The 15874-nt window shown below is 46.6% G+C and overlaps 1 protein-coding gene across 3 annotated transcripts in view; it reads right to left on the reverse strand.

Moving 5' to 3' along the window:
* CAMTA1 (calmodulin binding transcription activator 1) overlaps window positions 1–15874 on the reverse strand; it is a 233463-nt gene that overhangs the window by 159238 nt on the left and 58351 nt on the right. For all 3 annotated transcript variants that reach the window (XM_057375572.1, XM_057375573.1, XM_057375574.1), the window contains one exon: window positions 12033–12100. In XM_057375572.1, coding sequence (XP_057231555.1) covers window positions 12033–12100 — 68 coding nt within the window. The remainder of the gene's footprint in view (window positions 1–12032; window positions 12101–15874) is intronic.

Consider the following 15874-nt stretch of genomic DNA (forward strand, 5'->3'; position numbering starts at 1 on the left):
AGCCACTAGCTCCAGGCTAACAAAGTTTTCCSAGATGTGTCAAAGTGGGGCTGTACCTTGGTTTTGTCCAAAACACCACATGCCAGGGAAATTTGCCAGGACACATGTGAACCATGTCCTTAGGCTCTGGCAGGTGTCACATCCCCAGCACAGAGGGTGGTGGAAGCCACATGGGATTGGGATTGGAAGCCAGGGATTGGGAAAATCTCATTGGAGACAGGAGGAGGAAAAAGAAAGGGCTCTCTGCTAGTAGCATGCAGCTTGACTCATGACTTGAGACACTATAAAAATCTGCAAATATTTGAAAATTGAATAATCATAAATTAATTATAAATTTTAATTGAGAACTACTTCAAATCGTAAATGCAGTTCGACAGTTGATGAACTTCTAACACCGCAGGCAGCAAAACAGCAAAAGCTGGAGGAAGAACTGGTGATACTGGTGTGGGAGGGAGCAGCTCCCCAGTTATGCTTCAGCATCACATCTATCCCCCTTCAGCACAGCCACAGCATGAGCAGAGCACTATGGAAAGAGCTGGAGAGAAGACACAGAACTGCTCAACCATCGGCTCACTCTGTCCAGCACCGTATGCAATATTGCAATTGAATTAAAAATGTCGATTTGCCTCGGACTCTGTTGATTGCTGSAACTCAACATTGCTGATTAATAGTAACTATGTATATAAATCTGCATTAACCTGGAAACCAGACACGCTCTGRCTGTCCTGGAAGCCAGGTTTATTGGGTTGCCAGTCCTCAGCCCTCAGCTGGGACCGTCAGCTCTTTTGGGGCTGAAAATGAGGACTGAGGAAGCTGTTGGGGTCAGTTTTAAGGTGGGCATTCAGAAGCAACTCCAGCCCCATCTGGGCAAAGTGAGCAGTCCCACGGGAGGAGGGCAGAGCTCACTGTGCATCCTCCAAATTGGTTCACAAGTGGTGGCACTGACCAAACCTGAGCTCTGTTCAACAGTCACCGACTCAAGGCACGTGCAGCAGCCTGTTCTCAGCCCTTCTTCTCTTTCAAATGAACCTTACAAATATAATYTGTTTATTTATATCAATTTAGTCCCATCAATTAATGATGACAAGGCAATTAACTAGAATGCCAGACAGTAAAAAATAACCACATAATGCCTTCTTTAGAGGAAATCTATTATGTAATTCCAATCGGTCTTCATTAACACAAAGTATTCCAGTAAAAGGTAGTAATCTAGTTATAGTCTGTGAAATATGAAGATCCGCAAAGTAATTTTTCAGAATTAAGGGTATTTTTAGCCAATAAGAAGAAAACCTGCCTGCATTTTTTCTGCAAAAAACTTTTTTGCAAAGAACTACACAAATCCATAACGTAAGGTACTGAGCAGGTTATGCAGTATCACCAAAGAGGTGATACTTGTGCACAGTACAACCAACCTGTGCACAGAACAAAGACAAATTTGCTTCAGTATTTCATGTGAGGCACTTCAGAATTAACAGTGTTTTAATGGCACTAACCTAATTTATCCATTGTGTATATCGAAGATTCAATTTTTACGGAAAATGAGATGGAAAACATGAGTCTCCAAAACACTCCGCTTCACATGGAAATACACATTTTCCAATTTTAAGCCTTATTCCCCTTCAAACTTATCAATAAACTAGTAGATGATAAGAGAGAATTAACCCAAATATAGAAAATCCTGCAAACAAAGAACACAGACAAATATAAAAGTAGACAACCACTTCTCCAAAACATGCCCGAGCTGTTAAGCACTCTTAACTTCAGATTTCTAATGAAGCAGCTTAAAAACCACCAAATTCCTACAGGAATGTGTTTACAATACAAACTCAATTATTGTCTTATTCCGATGCTTATCTTTTCTTACACCCTCTCAGCTCATCCTACTTTGGAATTTAATTACATTCCAGTATTTTGAGTTCAGATGAAATTACACATTTTCAGATTAATTTAGCCTGAACCAACTTTTGATAACAGCCAATCCTTTTTCTGTAGTGACCTAATTTGCGACCCTCCAAGTCAGCATGAATTGCTCTTTTAAACCTCGCRTCACCCCGCCTTAAAAACACACTCTCTGTCCCCAAACCCAGCACAGCAGCAGGCACTGCTGGGTCAATGTTTGCCCAATTTCCTTTGATGAAAACCCTCCTWTTCCTCTTATCTCTGTTATTTCCCAAGCTCGGGCTGACAGAGAACAGTCAAGGGGTGACTGTTCCTTACACACTGGTGCAGGGAAAGCGCGACCTTTTCTGTTTAGTTAAAATCCAAGGGCGGTGTTCTCACAAAAATGTTTTAGTTCAGCCATCACAGGAAAAGCAGAAGATGGGAACATGAGCCCAAAGCACAGCCAGCACTCAGCTCCCCCCAAACCAAACCCATTCTGCTCAGCAGGACCCTGGCAGGACATGAAGCATTCCCTGACGGACRCCTCGCGCTTCCCACGGGATCGCCCTGCGAGCATCATGCCGGGAATCCTGGCCTCTCCCCAGGCTGCCTGAATTCAAGCACGGCCTCCACAGCTTTCCTCTCACCTCCCTCCCACCAGTTGTTTTCTGATGCAACTGTCAAATCCTCGGTATGTTTGAAACCTACTTGTTCAGGCGCCAAGTGGAGACTCATCTAATCCCTGCAACGAGTCAGATGCTGCAACTGTGCTAATGCCATGCAARACTTTCACTTTCCAGAACTCTGCTGAATTTTTAGTATCAGCAAGAAACTAAGATTAAATGTTAGCTCCCCTATGAACTACATAATCTCAAGAAAAAAACCCAAACCCTACTAACTTGATTCTTCTTGTACATTACTGAGAGTGCCCTTATGTTTTTCCTAAGGGYAGAATCCCCTCTCTAACCACTGCCCACTCTGGCACATCAATGCTACAACACTGGGACTGTGCTCACACATCACCTGTTTCAGTTGGTTTCCCACATGCACTGGCTGAGACACTTTACCCAATATTGGGGATTTTGGTAGAAGCAGATGGGCAGACTAAAGGAAGCCATAATAGATATAACAATCCCTCCAGATCTGGGATCTGTGAAGGATTAGAAGTGACTTTTTTATAAATTTCAGGAGATGAGGAGATGAGAGAAAGGATTGAAGAGGAGAAGAAACCAGACAGAGCAGCAGTTAAAAAAGCCTGGGAGTAAAACCAGAGGGTGAAGAAGAGGCAGAGCAAGCACACAAAGCTGCGATTATAAAATCCTCCAAATCTTTCATAACCCAAATTTAAAGCWGAGCACAAAATGCTGCCCTGCTCTTGGCTAGCACTGTTCTCAAAGGGCACAGCTTATCAAAAAAAGTTTGCTGCACAATTTAGCACTTTTTRGGTCTTCTAAAGCTGTGAGGGATTACAAATGCCATTGAGCAAGGAGACAGTCCCCACACCATGCCACCGCCAGTGTCACCATCCCTGGCTTTAAGCATCTTGCCTGAATACTGCGAAGTAGAAATAAGAAGCTGAACACTGCAAGAGCCATGTTTCACCTTGGCACTGGGAGTAGGGACTGTGCACTACTTGGTGAACCCAAAGTCCCCTTATGCATGGAGTGTTCTCTTGGCAACTGGTCCAACAGTGTCACCCTTTCTTAGCTGTTGACAAATCCYGTTACACAGCAAAGATTTGTACCAGGGCTTTAATTTAATTACTGTAAATAAAGGCAGCAACTTGGCCGAATGGTTTCATGAGTTACTGGCCCAGCCAAGGGCCAGGAGCTGTAATCCTTCCGCAGTGCCGCTCCGTGCGATATCCCAGGTAACGCACTGCTACAGCATCTCCCACTTCCAAAGATCCAGACAAAAACACTTCAAACCTTGGGGTCACTGCCACAGAGATGGCTGTCCCCATCTCTGCACCAGCCCTCTGGCTCCTGACTGAGTGCTGGTGCTGCCAAAGCTCCTTCAAGTGAATGTGGATCACGATTCCAGCCCATGCCACACTGCCATGTTGCTGTGAATAAGCTTCATGAGGCTGCAGAGGGAACTAAGGACACCCCAGAGAAACAGGTCAAACAGAGGCTCCTGGACACACTGCTGAAAGAGGTTTTGTCTCTCTTAAGGAAATGTGGAAAGGTTCCCRCAATTATCACTTTGCTTCCTTTGCTTGTAACCGTGTAAATCAACCCCTAATACCCTGTTTGCTCACTGTGGCAGCACKAGAGCAGGGGGAAACACAGAAGACCTTTAGCCAGAGAGAATTAAATAAAATAGTGGGAACATCCCACAAATACCAAAGTCAATTAATTCATTTGTTACAGAGCAAGAGTCCGGCATAATTTGTCCTCTGAGTAGTTTATTTTAGCTAATTGCTTATCCAGCAAGAAGATCTCCCCTGCATGACCCATTTGCTGTGCAGGAGGCTTGACTGATGAGAAATAAATGGTCACCTTCCAGAGGGCACGGAGTGACAGCAGGGACGCTCCATATGCTGCTCTGGTCCTCAGACCCACACAAGAAGAGGAACACACCCATAACCTGACACCCCATAATCTGGGTGAGTGCTGGTGTCCAGGTTCTCCAGAGGAAATTAGGAGACCACAGGACAAGAAGGAGAAGGGAAGGCTGCAAGGCACCCCAGCTAAAGCTTTACTTCCACCCAGCTCCATCCCTGCGACTCACAGCAATGTGTTCACTCATCACTCGCCTTTTACAACAGCACTGAAAGCAACACAACAGTTCCACTTGTGAGGGTGGAGCTCTTTGTCAGCCTCATCACCCTCTCAGCTTCTCCAGCGAGTCAGACAGAGCAGAGGCACAGCCAAATGGCTTAATGCCTCATTTGTACATCCCCTGTCTGTAAACATTGCTGGGGGACAGGCGGAGCAGAGCTGTCAGACCCACAGCCGCCTTCAGCTGGCCGAAAGATGGAACCAGGACAGATGTCATTGGTCTCATCAAAATTTTGTAAATTGAACAGTGAGAGGGAACAGCCTTATTTATCTTAATTTAGCTCATCCTTGACATTTATAAAATAAATACAGGAATAATACTACGGGCACAACTCACTCTCACTGATGGCWGCAGGAATCACACACRCTCTGGAAGCAGAGCASAGGGTGCCAGAGGATCCCAAAGGGACCCACCAATACCTCTCATCTCAACACCTCCCTRCAGCACCAGGTAAATCCTCGCTGGGCAAAGACAGGCAATGCTGAAAGGAGAAGGGGGAGGATAGCAAGGTGATGCTTTGAGATTGGCTGGGCAGTGGGATTGGAGTCACCACCAAAGAGGCAACAGGATTTCTGTCAGGAAAACTTCAAGCTTTCACGTTCCACCGGGAGGCTTCTGATGGGCTTTTACTGATGCTTCATCTCCCTCAGAATCAATAGAAAACAATAATCCCACGGCTAGGCATAAATCATGTTGCACAACTCAGCAAATCATCATGTGGGATGCCTCGGGATGAGGCCGCTTCTTTATTTCCAGAAACAGCACCATTAATGGTTTCTGCCTGCCAAGCAACAAAATTCCCACTTCACAGCACTGGAAATCTCCATCCCACACTGAGCCCAGCCACTGGCTCTGCTTACTCCAAAACAAACGTGGGCAAAGCTCATCTCAGCTGGTGGGTGGCTGGTGGGTGCTGGTGCTGGGGATGAGCCAGGGAGGCACAAGGGCTGCAGACGGCCAGATGCCCACCCTGACAGCAGTCCTGACACAGTCTGGGGCCACAAAGCCACTCCTCACACCAGTCCCAACACACACCCACCTGCCCAGGGCTCCAAAGTGGCTCCTCAAACCCCTTTTTAACCACTTGTCACACTGGAGATGCCGTTTCAGCTGCAGCAGCCCTGGGCAGGAGACTGCGCTGTCTGTTAATGGAAACAAAGCTGCCGCATCACGAGGCAGAAACTCAACATTCCCACAAACAGCAGCTCTGGAAAACCCCGGCAGCACCTTCCCTYGCGTCGTTTTACATCCTGTCAGGAACTTACAGGAAACAAAACGGCCCGGCGGAGTTATCCGAGGGTGCGAGACTTTAGGTACATCTGTAATTAAAACACAGACACCAAAGCTGCAAAGCAGCGCCATAAAGCAGATCATTTTACAGCTGGCTGGGCTCCCTCTGATGTACTTGAGAACCATTTTTAAGTGACATAAAGTTTAACATACCGGTACATCTGCCTACCCACCAGGTTCTACACGGAATTTAAAATTTAATTATATTAAAGTATTGTTACAGTGTGCGTAGCAAGAACGCCAACCAAGTGTAACTTGAGGAGAATCTTTGCCAGATTGTTGTAAATCTGTGTTTTCAGGACTAGAAAGAAAAAAAGAAAAATTTAAACGTGAACACCTGTATCAGTGCTCTCAGCTTCATTACTGCTCACCCACCAACTGCTCCACATTTGGGCTGAGCAGTCCACACTTGTCCAGTGTTTCACTACAATGTCAATGCACACCAACAGCACCTGTGCCTGCCAAGCAATTATTTCTCACACCACAGCGMGAGCAAAGCCTGCTCACTGCCTACACATACTTATTCACCACCAAAAGAAAAAAACCCCAACCTCTGTAGGCAGCTCTTCATCTTCCAACAACCATGACACAAACCAATCTGTCYTCTCCAGGCAGGTCCTCTGGGATCCTTCCAGCTGCTCTGCATACACAGAGGCACAAACATCCTCCCCAACTGTTATTACCCAATTCCATGTCACCAGCACRGGCTGGCTAATATTCCAAGGGGCAACTCAAATCATATTGTGTTTGTCATGTATGAGACACTGTCCCCATCTGGAAAGCAAAGCATCCACCCCCTGGGAACAGGGCACCCCTCTCCCCTGGGCTCAGGCACCCCAGTTCCCACCAACCCAAGATGGTCACAGCATCTTCCTTCAGCCCTGCAATCCAACTCAGGGCCAGGCTTCCTGGAAGCAAAAACCCTTGTCAATAAATAAAAAACCTAAACAGTTTATTTTCCATCACCTGCTATTTGCAGCCATTAAGATGCAACAAGCACTTGCTGGATGGTGTTTTTGACGCAGAGAATGTATTGGAAGAAACAAGAGAATATCATTAAGGGTCAATTAGGAGCAACTTAAAGGTTATTTTTGCATATCTCACCTCCTGGACAAAAGACGGTTCTTCAGTGCCATACGAGAATATAAATTAAGTTGCAAAAGTCTTTAAAATGCGACAAAGACTTTCATTTTGTTGCTGCTTAAAACAGCCTGAAGAAYAAACAGCAGCTGCCCCTCTGCAGCCTCCACACATTCTGCAGGAAAGGGCAGCTCCAAGGTGGTTCCACAACAGCCATTAAATCCTGTCCTTCTCCGTCCCGTTCGATGGGAAGCACAGAATGCTGGACAGTATGGAATTGTCTGGCTGGTCTGGTCTCACCTCTTCCAGCACACTCTTCCTTTTCCTCTGTTCTACCCAGGACAAGGGCAGCTCCTCACTGATCTGCCTTGCAGCCTGTTAAACCCCAAGCACAAGGGGGTCACACACACCAAGCAGCCTCCCCAATCCTGAACATCCTCCCACCCCATAATGCGGGATCAAGAACAGTCAGAGCCWGCCAAATACTGAATGTCAGTGTTGTCCACACTGTTTTCCTTGGTCATATCCACTGAAAGAAAAACCAACCAAGCCTCACTGCAGATAGGTTTGCTGAATAATTTCATTGCTTTGTTATCAGATAATTGCTTTTTCTAACGATTCCATGTTTTCCAGAGTTCTCCTCCAAGGGGYGATGCTGCAGGACTCTGATCAGTCCATATTAAGAGAAGAAAAAGCCTTTGCACCCCAGACCCGTGTGCAGGCAAAGCCAGGAGATGGGGACAGATATTCATGTGCATGAACCAGCTATGGAGCCACCATCTCTGAGCACACACTGGGGCTGCAGAGCCATTGGTGGGCTGGAAGAGTCAACCTTCATCCTCTGTGCCAGGTGAAGCCACAAACAACAGAAACACAGACCCCTTGCCTTGGTTGTCCAAGCTGGCCAGTGACATCTTCTGCAGCAACACAGCTCTCCTGAGCTACCAGGTAAATACAGAGGGTAACTAGCTCTCCCAGAGCACCAGCACACACCAGGCTGGATTTGTCATGGGAAGGATTTGGAAGGAATACTTGAAGAACATCAGCTGAGTCAGGCCAAGCACCCAGATGGCTCCCAGCAACTCTGCCCTTAGGTCACTTTACAATCAACACGGTGAGCTGTTAAAAGAATTCATTATTGGTGTCTCAACACCCCTGGACCACAGCAGCGAAAAATCTATACGAACTACRGGCTCTTAAAAACCATCTCTGCACTGTTTATTCTCTGCAGGGAAAATAAAGAGAATACTGAAAGCAGCCAGAAGAAAGTGTTGAGAGTCATGAAATCTATAAAGTGTAAAGAGAGATGTGCCACATTTAGCAGGGATTATGTCAAGCAGTATCCTGAGCCAGGAGTGCTGACAGTACACACACACTGCCTTCAACAAAGGAAAATAGGTCGTACAAGACCCCAAACATGCAGAGCTTCCAGCAGCACGAGCAGAAAACCCAAATCTGCCCACGGGCAAGGTTAATGGTCCTGGATTCCACGGAGAGTACGAGCCACGTGAGAGAGCAGGACCTTTAAAACGTGCCTTGAAAGTCTAAACGAGGTCTCGAGAGGACTTTTATTTGCAACAAGCACAACGGGAGAYGGACACAACTTCTGCCACCAATCACAGCTCTGGGCAGGTGCTTTTTCACAGCCTCCAGCTCCCTTGAGCTTCTCCTCCAYGGGGAGCCTGTGTCTCATTTCCCAAGGGCCAGGGCATCCTGGCAGCAGCATCCATCCACGCAGTGGGACAGTTACCACATGGAGCACACTGGAGAGAAGGCTGGCAAGGTAACAGCCTAACACAGTGAATTAATTCCAAAGCACAATTGTTTTCAATCTTCATTTAAACCCAACCTTAGCTAATCTCACTTTAACGACATAGGAAATGGAAATTCCCTTAATAATATAAGTTATGAATATTTATTACCCTATTTTTTACCTGAAAACTGAATAATTCAATTAATTTAACTATTAATTATTTAATACAGAATTAACAYGCTGTAAGATCCTAACTCTTCTTTAAGATACTGTTGATAAAGATATCCCAGACAGAGGATGAACTGATGGAACAGGTATGGCAAGGGATGTGCTTCCTGGGTGATGGGCAGCTGACAGAAGATGGGGAGACCCCAGGGACTGCACCCAGGGGGGTGGGGCTGGTCCCCCCAGCAACCTCTGTGTCCTTTCCAAGACATGAAGCAGGAAGGGGCAGGAACACATTTGAATTGCATTCCCAGCTGGAAAACTGACCTTGCAGCTTCTGGGCACAGCCAAGGCTTGTCCATTGCCTGAGGCCCACTTGTGAAATAGTKAAACCACCTCAGCTGGCTCAAGAATATTTCTAAAATACTGTACAAATGCTAATGACAGAAGGCACCTGGAAACAGAGAAGCAAAAGTATCTTTCTCCAGCAGAATGTTTCTGGACTCAGAAAATTGACTTTGTCATTGAAATTCCAAAGTAAATAACAATTAAGTTCTACTTGATATATAAATGTCAAGTAATTTTTTTTTTGTCATCGTGATTTGCATTTAAATTTGGAAATGTCAGACACTTGGCCCTGCTGCATTAGCAGAACGCTTCCCCCGCCCCGCTGAYGGAACACCCGCTGCGGATTACCCGGCACATCATCAAGTAACCAAACACCATTCCAAGGGAGCCTCAAGGTCGATGCTCGCGAGGTGTACTCGCTAATTTATGTTGATCAACTGGAGTGCTCAAAGACTATTGTAATAATGCTCTGGTACATTTATATCAGTGTATTCAATCAATTGGAGTCATTCAACAAGAAGTTTCATAAAAAATTAATTTTAGAGACCTTCCAAAGGTTTGCAAGAGGCCTTCCCTTCCATGTCCACRACTAAAGCAATACCCAACCATGCTGCAAACATGGGAATCTCTGTTTGGGACAGAGATGAAAACATTCAGAATGGTAAGCTTGGCTCCAAACCATCTTGTCCCTCATTGCCACCCTCTGCCTTAGCTCAGTGACTGGGAGGTGTCATAGCCCAGCCTGGCCTGACCCTTTGCAGCAGTTCCTTCACCAGTGGCTGAACTGGATGGCACYAAAACCCCATCACCTCTGCCAACAGCTCCAGCAGCACCGTCCAGCCGTGCCCAGAGCCCCCACAGCATCCATCGTGCAGTGGCTCCTCAGAGCACACGATGCATCATCGCATTAGGAAACACTCTGTGTGTCAGTGGTGCAATTAATTTTTATTAATTTTGTGAGATGAAATTAGTAGCACCCACAGCAGCAAACAAAGAACGGGGAGTGTTCCAGTTCAGTGCCAAATCGATGTCATTAATTCTGTAATACGGAGAGCCCTGATTGTAGCAACTCAGCATTTAACTCTTCCAATTAATTTTTTATATTAGAAAAAAAAAAGAAAACTACTTCAACAATTTTAGAAGGTCCTTGAACTCTTGTCACAACTTTCCTTCTCCTGGGACATTCTTTCTTCCAAGTGTAAACACAAAAGAGGAAGGCAAGGAAAGGTTCATGATAAGATTATTTTCCGGCATTGCCTTTAGCAAACCAAACACTTAAGATCGTAAGATGCTGCTACAAAAACATTTATAATCTCATATCTTTAATGACACCATGTAGAGCCAGACTAGTTAATGTGTCTTCCGACTCCTTAAAAGGCTTCTCCGGCAAAGGCTCAGCCAGAAATTGTTTTGAATTAATTCTGAAACTGGGATTACCAACACAGAAAAAAMTTCTCTAATATTAACTGAATTACCTGCTGTTCTGCAGCCAAGGAGAGCCTCGCAGCTGCCACCGGCAGGAAAGATCCATTCAGGGCCCTTCCACCACTGTGGCAGCTCCAGGTCTTGGAGAACCACTGAGAAAGCAATTAGGTTTCCCACATCTCCTTCCCAGGTGCTACACATTTAAATACGACAAGCAAATGCATTACTTAGACATGTCACAAAAATATACAATCTGGGGGGGAAAAAAACCCACAAAAGTAAAACAACACAGCTCTTTTTACCCCGTGTTTCATGGGTCCTCTGTCCCCCACCTGCAGCTGCACTGCAGAGGTGCAGAGAAGGCCTCCACATCCATCCTCTCCTCAGCTGAGTGYTGTGGAATACCTGGAATCAATTTGTGCTACTTGTTAGGGTGGCAGCGCTCCCTGTGTCCCACTGTGACCTCTGTCCCTGCTCACGGCAGCGGGAGGCAATGCCAAACCTGGAGCACGCTGCCCCGGGCCCCTGCAATGGATGGTGCTGGGATGCAGGATGCTAGAATAGGCTTTTCTCTCACCTGGGTCTCTCAGCAGGCTCCTCCAATGGCCCAGCCCTCTGCAATAGGAAAGGGGTGGATTGGGAAAAAGAAAAGCAGCAAAAGCCCAGCAAGACCAGAAAGCAGGAGTTGTTCTCTGCGTTAGTGAGACGTATGGAGCCAGAATATAGCTGAAACAGCAGGAAAACATCCACAGCCAAAACTCCACGTCTGGGTTCCCAGGGGAGCGAGAMGTTAAACATTTATGGCAGCACGAAGAAGACATGACATTTACTGAATAATAAACTGAAAACATGTCTGTTAATGCAGCTTTTTGGRACCTCCTCACCATCAAACACTTAACCCCAGCAAGGGAAACACCAGAATGCAAACAATCCAYGTGCCTGCCTGTGAACAGGCAGCACATGGTGGGGTTGGTGCTTTTTTATTTATTTAAAGTTAGAAGCAGGGGAGCTCTGTCAAGATAAACAGCCTGTGACCTTGCTCAGAGGCTTCAGATCTGCTCATCTGAAGGGAAACAATTAAATCCTGAGCAATCGGGTTAAAACTTTAACCTGCCAAGACTGTAGCTGTTCCATTTTTAATCAATCTGATTTCATTCAATAAAATGCTCATTAAAGCAATTAATGAGAGTTTGGTGTCACAAGCCATCAAGCATGACTGGGAGTTTCCACTTGGTGGTCAAGGCATTGATCAGTGAGTCAAGTCATCAGCGCGAGAGAGTCAATGTGCTGAGCAGGAGAACGTTACCTGGTTTTGGGGGAGGTTGTTAGCCACTCCTCATGCTTTTCAAACGTTATTAAATAAGCTGCAATTTCCTGAAAGAGAAACGCAGAAAGAAAACAGAGTTACTTGCATGGCTGTGCTGGGAACTGAAAAGTTTTATAACAGAGACACGGAGCTGCCTACCCCGGGCCAGGCTGCAGCTGAAATCAGGTTTTGACTGACAGAGCGCGCTCGGTAAACGTTCACGTCCACGCCACCAAGGCCAGGCTTAAACAGGACAATGAAGAGATGCAAATGARGAAAGGCATTAACATTTTCCAGCACAGAGAATTTGCTGGTAACTGTGGTGACCACGGCATCGCCGCGAGCCCGGCGTGACGTCAGGAAGCAAAGGGGAGGGTGGCGACAATACGGACATGGGGAGCTAAATAAAATATTTATAAATAGAACAGCATCACTGCAGAGAGAATTACTGAATTATTAATCGTTGCCATAAAAAGCCAGCGGGTGACATCAACGTAAGTCATTGCTCCCACTTGCAGGAATGATACGGGCGATTACTTCCAGATCAGAACTGATTTGTTTGCAGGAAATTATCGGCGCCGGCGAGATAATTCACGACAGTGCCTGTAAACAGGCCTGAGGAACATGGGACAGATGTTCATCCATTTCCTGGGTACAAACCCGGGATGGTTGCAAGGTGGCAACTGTCACCACACCAGAAGTGTCCTGACATCTAGAGATGGCCACGGACTCCTGGGACTGTGCTGAAAATAAGCCCCCACCCCGATATACTCAGAAAAATGTAGAGTTTTGATGGCCATCTTCCAAAAATTGCCACTCAGCCCTCTCAGAGGGACCTGCATAGCAAAAGCTGCACAAGTGAGGTCAGTGAAGATGCCTTCAACATACAAATGCCTCAAATCAGACCCCCAAACCACGTGCAGTATCATCTCCAGAGCCACTGCAGCAGAAGTGTCCCCAGGCTGTACCTCCCAACAGCAGAACACACGCCAGCACCAGGGCTTTCCACCAGGAGAGGGATTTTTATTATATTTTTTTTAGCTAGCTCTATATAAGGGCTGTCGCTTACAGTACCAAAGCTAAAAACCCCCACAATGCTCTCCAACCAGCTGGCCCAAGCATCTGCTAGAGCCACAAAATGCAATTATATTACTCCCAAACGAGACGTAAAAATATCTTGTTTCCAATACTCTTGGTTTTAAGACTCATACTTAATGTCCTCTGGGCATTGCGGCGGTGCCAGATCTCCGTGTTATGTACTTTATTAGAGCTGTGTGAATGTCATATTAATGACTCCTGACCAACATGTTTACACTGCAAATAAATTCTCCCGGAATCCAGCGACGCACCCCTTGCTTCCCATGCCAGTCTCTGCAGGTTTAAGGGATCCCCACGCAATGAGATGATGGAGCAGTGACACAAAGCCCCAAAAACTCCTCTTTTTAATTTCTAGCTGATGGCTGAATAAAATTTAGTATCAAAGTAAGCCAGTGCAGACCTTCACCACCGATACTGATGACTTTCCCAATCCTCACATTTTCAYAGCAGCTGCAGCTGAATCAGATGCAAGTGCTGAAATCTGGATGCTGCATGGCCAAAAAAGTCTGACCCCAGATTCCCAGTAGGCTAAAACCACCAAAGAATTCTGCAACTAAAATTCTTATGAAAAACTATCTCTGGGGTTTTTGAAAGCCAGTGCAGTAATTCCACCAAAAGTGCTGCAGTCAGCAGAGTTCTATTCCCAACCCATCCCACGTTATGTCCTCAGCTCACTATGCTACAAACCAGTGTCACCTCATGCCGTACAGTGAGATGAGCTCTGGAGAGACTCAGAAATACTTGGAACTTGCTGCACATCCTCCCCAGCACCAGGCAAGCAGGCATTTACAGAAAAAAACCCTTCAATGCTGAGGCACTTTCAGGGGTTCAGATTAGTTTGGGATTTTGCTTATTCCTACTAAAAATCAACTGCTGTAAGGAAAATTAAGCCACTTTTAACTTTTGTGGSTGAACAAATACATTGCTATGACACAGAAACCCAATGTCAAGTGAAGGAACTCAATCTTATCCACAGCTCGTTCATTCTGCTCCTTTCTGCTGGCCCATGCCCCGCACGTGTGAAACCCTAACCCAAAACCATCACCAACTGGAGGAGCTGCAGCAATGAGACACTTCCCATGTGAGGCAGAACATGGGATTCCACACTACTGGCCTGGCCTGACTGCTCATGTTTTGGCAGAGGAAAGGCCAAACTGCCAGTCAGTGCCACAGATACACACCAGGGATTGAGGACACGCTCCTCTGCTACCAAACCCCCTTAAACCTCATTCCTCACACGTTCTGGTTTCTGTAAATACAACTTTGTGTCAGCTGTGCAGAGGAAAGTGCTCACCCCAGCACTGGTAGTTGATCACAGGTTTGCAGGAGATGCCTCTGCCCAGGTAGGGCACAGGCAGGGCTGCTGACCCGGGCTGGGGTTCAGCAGCTGCATGGGCCCAGCACCCTTCTGTCACACCAACACCCTTTTTCCCTTTGAAAAAAGGGGGAAGAAATAGATTTATCACCAGAAGACACAAAGTCATTAAATAATTAAAAACAAAACTATGGGCACAATAAAAGCCCTCTGATAAAACCCTGCATTTTAATGCGCGTTAATTCCCCTAATGATTCTTTCTGTGTCTCACAGGGTCAAATCAATGTCCTCACAAAAAAATCCAATTACATCCCATTCATCGTATCTTTGGAGCAAGGCTATTGTTTGCTTTTGTCTCCTATCAAACCCTTTTCCCATTGCTTCTTGCCCGAGACTACAAACAAAAGGCAGCATGGAACCAGCAAGGTCAGACGAGACAGAGCGGGCCCTGAAACCCAGGCTGGTCCTGACTCCTCTGTGATTGCACAGCAAGCGATGGATCAAGGGACACAAATGCTCCATCTCGTCATCAGCGAGCCCCACTACAACACCAGTCAGGCCAGCTGGCAATGGGTGGACCCCAAGGCCACCCAAAATCATCTCCATGGGAGAYGGCACCGTGCACCATGGGCAGCAGCCAGGATGTCCCATCCACACCCACAAAGCTCTACCCACAAAGCTTTGAAATGAGTGTCAGCATAAACTCGATGAGCACTGCTGGGGAAGAGCCACTGAGAGTGGATCCAGCTCCGCTTTGGAGGATTGTGTCAGCCAACCCCAGGGCAATGCTCTGCACGTGCCTTTCCCTCTCTGTGAGTGCCTGCAGCACTGAGCCCAATGCTCACAGCACAGTGGTGAACAGGTTTGATTGACCTGCTCACAGAATCACCCCATAAACCAAGATTATTTAACATTCAAATCACTCGAGCTATGTTTTATCCTAAACTTCATCAGGTAATTCAGTGGCTTAGTTTAGACTTGGTTGCTCGGGCTGAAAGCATTTTATCTAAGTGCACATTTATTTTTATTTTGTGTTTCCCTGTTTGTTTACATTATTAGTTTGAATGCACCAGGGAGCCACCAGCTGGGAAGCCCAGCAAGCTGTGTGAGACAGGGTACACGCAGCTCTACCATCTCCAGATTACTGCCACCAAGGATGTCCCCACTGTCCCTGCAGCCTCGTGCCAGCGTGGCACCACTCAGCATGGCATTCCCAGCTCAGGCATGGAGGCAGAGCCACCACACGCTCCCCACCCAATSCTACGTGACTGCAGCTCCTCAGATGCTTCAATATTTAATGCCAGTGTGTAACAGCCCAGAGCTGTGGCACATGGGCGACCTGATCTCACCCGCCACGTCCCGAGTGGCAGCGCCGCAGCCGGTGGCGCAGGGACGGGGACAGCAGGGAGGAAGAAGCTYCCACGGTGCA

Source organism: Malurus melanocephalus, unplaced genomic scaffold (genome assembly GCF_030028575.1).
Source record: "Malurus melanocephalus ecotype Western Australia unplaced genomic scaffold, MMel_1.1 scaffold_253, whole genome shotgun sequence".
Lineage (NCBI taxonomy): Eukaryota > Metazoa > Chordata > Aves > Passeriformes > Maluridae > Malurus > Malurus melanocephalus.